At 45.0% G+C, this 2992-nt stretch overlaps 1 protein-coding gene across 1 annotated transcript; it reads left to right on the top strand.

Annotated features, from left to right (window-relative positions):
• Positions 1-40: 40 nt before the first annotated feature.
• LOC108354531 (carbonic anhydrase 9-like) lies at positions 41-1867 on the top strand. The gene is made up of 2 exons (XM_017605711.1): positions 41-142; positions 1595-1867. The coding sequence occupies exons 1-2, from the start codon at positions 41-43 to the stop codon at positions 1865-1867; spliced, it is 375 nt and encodes a 124-aa protein (XP_017461200.1).
• Positions 1868-2992: the final 1125 nt, after the last annotated feature.

Below are 2992 nucleotides of genomic sequence, written 5' to 3' on the forward strand. Positions count from 1 at the left end.
TTACGATGAAATCGACCTTTGGTGTTTCATAAACATTGGAATGGAATATCATACCTACATAGGATCGTTAACCACACCACCTTGCAGTCAAGAGGTGATTTGGCTTGATTTCGAGGAACAAACTCGCATCTCAGTTAGACAGGTAAGTATGAATGAATGATGATTGGGAGTTTAAGTTTTGCGTTCTACAAAAATTATTGAAATGACAGACAAGCATCATCGTCTCAAATAAGTTGTTGTTTGTTGTTGCAGTAGCGCTCTACCTCTCAGGGGGGTACCGAGGTAGCGAGCAGCGCCGATGGGCCGGTGTCAGAGTCGTCGGGTTGGAGGGGCATATGAAGAGGTGTTGGGTGCTATATGGATCCTTCCCGCATGCTGCGCTGATATTCGCCACTTCTGCGATCCACCGTGAGAGGTAGCTGTTACGCCTATAAGTTCAACCCCTCGTTCTGGTCTCCCTCCCTAAGTTCTGGTCTCCCTCGCCAGTTCGGCGTTCTAAATGTATAATGAGTGTCGGTTGGCCACCTAGAACGATGTTATTCATACCTGTGCTAAGAAGCAGCATCTTTATAGAGATTGCTGAGTGCCGCTATGTATCGTCGAACGGATGGTCGATCCGTACGATCGATATCCGTTCTTCACTCGTGCAGGAGCCGTCCCACTTCTCGATGGTTCCCATGGTGACACCCCATCTTCGGTGCTTCGCTAGTTGGGTGTTGTGCTCTTTCACTGCCACAAATCTGGCTGTTGTAGAGCTGCGTTCTGACAAGTTTGTTGATTACTTCACAGCGTGTTGCTCATCTCTGTCGACCACATTGGCGCTGCGTAGTTTGCCGCCAATCGGCCGTTCACTTGGTACATTGTGCGCAGAGGTGATGCCGGCTAGCAACTTGAGAACTTTGTTCCTGGCACGTAATTCGTTTAAAGTGGCGAAGGTATGCGTTGAGAAGGATAAGACGCTATCGAAAGTAACTTCCAGAATTTGCTATTCGAATCTCCTTGGTCCAGGTGGTGAAGAGTGTAGCGATGGGTTTCGCAGTTCGCAGATAGTGAAGAAATTAGAAAGATCCGCGAGAAAAGCCGAAGTAGGGCGCCATTTTCTGAGATAGATATACTTTTTCTTATTTGCCGATGTAACCGCCTAAGCGATTTTGGCCGAGTTCAACACGCCACGCCAGTCGTTTCTCTTCTGTGCCAACTGACGTCTATTGGAAATGCCAAGTGAAGCCAAGTCCTTCTCCACCTGGTCATTCCATCGCAGTGGGGGGCGTCTCCCTTCATCTGCTACCACCAGCGGCTTCCGAGTTAAATACTTTCAGAGCTGAAGCATCGGTGTCCATTCGAACGAAATGGTCAAGACAGCGGAGCCGCTATACTTTAATTCGCTGCACTACGTCTATCTCTTTGTAAAGGTCATACATCGTTGCATGGTCTGCGATAATCGCCGTCGCTAACGCGTAAAGGTCTAAGAGATATCTTTACATAATATGTATTATACTGTCAGGATTCATGGAGTCTATAATTTCTTTTTGTAACAAAAAAGTTGTAATGTTATTATCCCTTTTTCTCATTTTCTCACACTTTTCCGGTCTAGGTGGAACGTTTTCATCGTCTGTATTCGATTGACAACACCCAATTGCCTACAAGTTTCCCACGCTTGCAACCGCTCAATAATCGCACCGTCTTTTATGTGACTCTACAAGACTACTCTAATGAAGTTGACTCGGAAAGTCCAAGTGCAGTACCTTTTGTGGATAATTTGATTGGTGGTGCATCCATGCGGAAACCTATTGAAATCAGTTTCGTGGTCACAATGCTGTTATTAAGTTTATTAACAACAAAATTAGCGGCATTCTTAATGGCTTAAGTAACGTAAAGACAATTATATAAAGCAATTTCATTGCCTATTATGTGTGTTAATTCATTGGAAATTAATGGCTTAATTCAACGCTTAATATTTATTACCTCTTCGCTGTAAATGTGAACAACTAACTATTTTTTACCTACCAGGTACATTTAATTGATTGGTAAATTGTTTGTTTAAAGATAAGCAAATAAAAGCGTGTTTTGTGTTCTAGTATTGAAGCAACAGATATTTAATTTACGCGTATTTTTATCCTCTAATGCCCATACCCTCCACCCTGCAAGCTTAAAAGCTTACTTCGTGAAGAATTAACATCATAAAAAATGTCCACAGCGGTGAAAGACATTGAGTACCTGGACGAAAGAGGTCAGACTACAGCTGGGTAATCATGTCGATGGCCAACCAATTGCGACGGTGAGTAACCAGAAAATCAACCTTCGGCAGTCTGCTTTCCTTCTCGGCGCATCAACCTCAATTGGCAATAAGGCCATAAACGGCATTAAAAGGCAGTCCGTCTCAACCTGCATCAAATCCCGACCTGTGAATGCAATTTTGGGTACACAACCACCCGAAGTGGACGGGACAGAGCTTTGTCTTCCTCGTGAGATTCGCACCACAAAAGACCAACTTCGCTCTGGCTACTATAGCTTTCTAAACTCGTACCTCATCAGAGTGTACGCAGATATGACCAACGTGTGCCCGGCATGCGGAGAGTCACCACATGACTCACGGCACCACTGCACATGCCCCCCAAAACTCCTCCCAGCTAACGCCCTTGCCCCTATGGACAGACCCTGTGGAAATTGCGCTCTTCATGGGTCTCCCGTTAGCTGCACTTGACGACAACGTTGGATGGACAAGCCGATCTAGGCAACAGCAACAATAATAACAGTGAATACATGGCGACACACAAATCCAACATCGATTCGCGGTCCTTTCCGTGAGAGCGATAGTAGCGGTGATGCCAGCCTTTGTCTTCCCGAGGACATCAACCAACCGGGCAGAGCCATCATCACCATTAAGAGTCTGGACATTCCAGTAGCTCGTTTCTGTAACAATTCTCTACCAAAGCGAATTCAAATATGACTAATGATTATGCTAGAATTTTGTAGCCCGTTGAATTTTTTT

This window comes from Rhagoletis zephyria, unplaced genomic scaffold (genome assembly GCF_001687245.7).
Source record: "Rhagoletis zephyria isolate East Lansing unplaced genomic scaffold, Rhagoletis_zephyria_1.1 Rzeph_scaffold_36851, whole genome shotgun sequence".
Taxonomy (NCBI): domain Eukaryota; kingdom Metazoa; phylum Arthropoda; class Insecta; order Diptera; family Tephritidae; genus Rhagoletis; species Rhagoletis zephyria.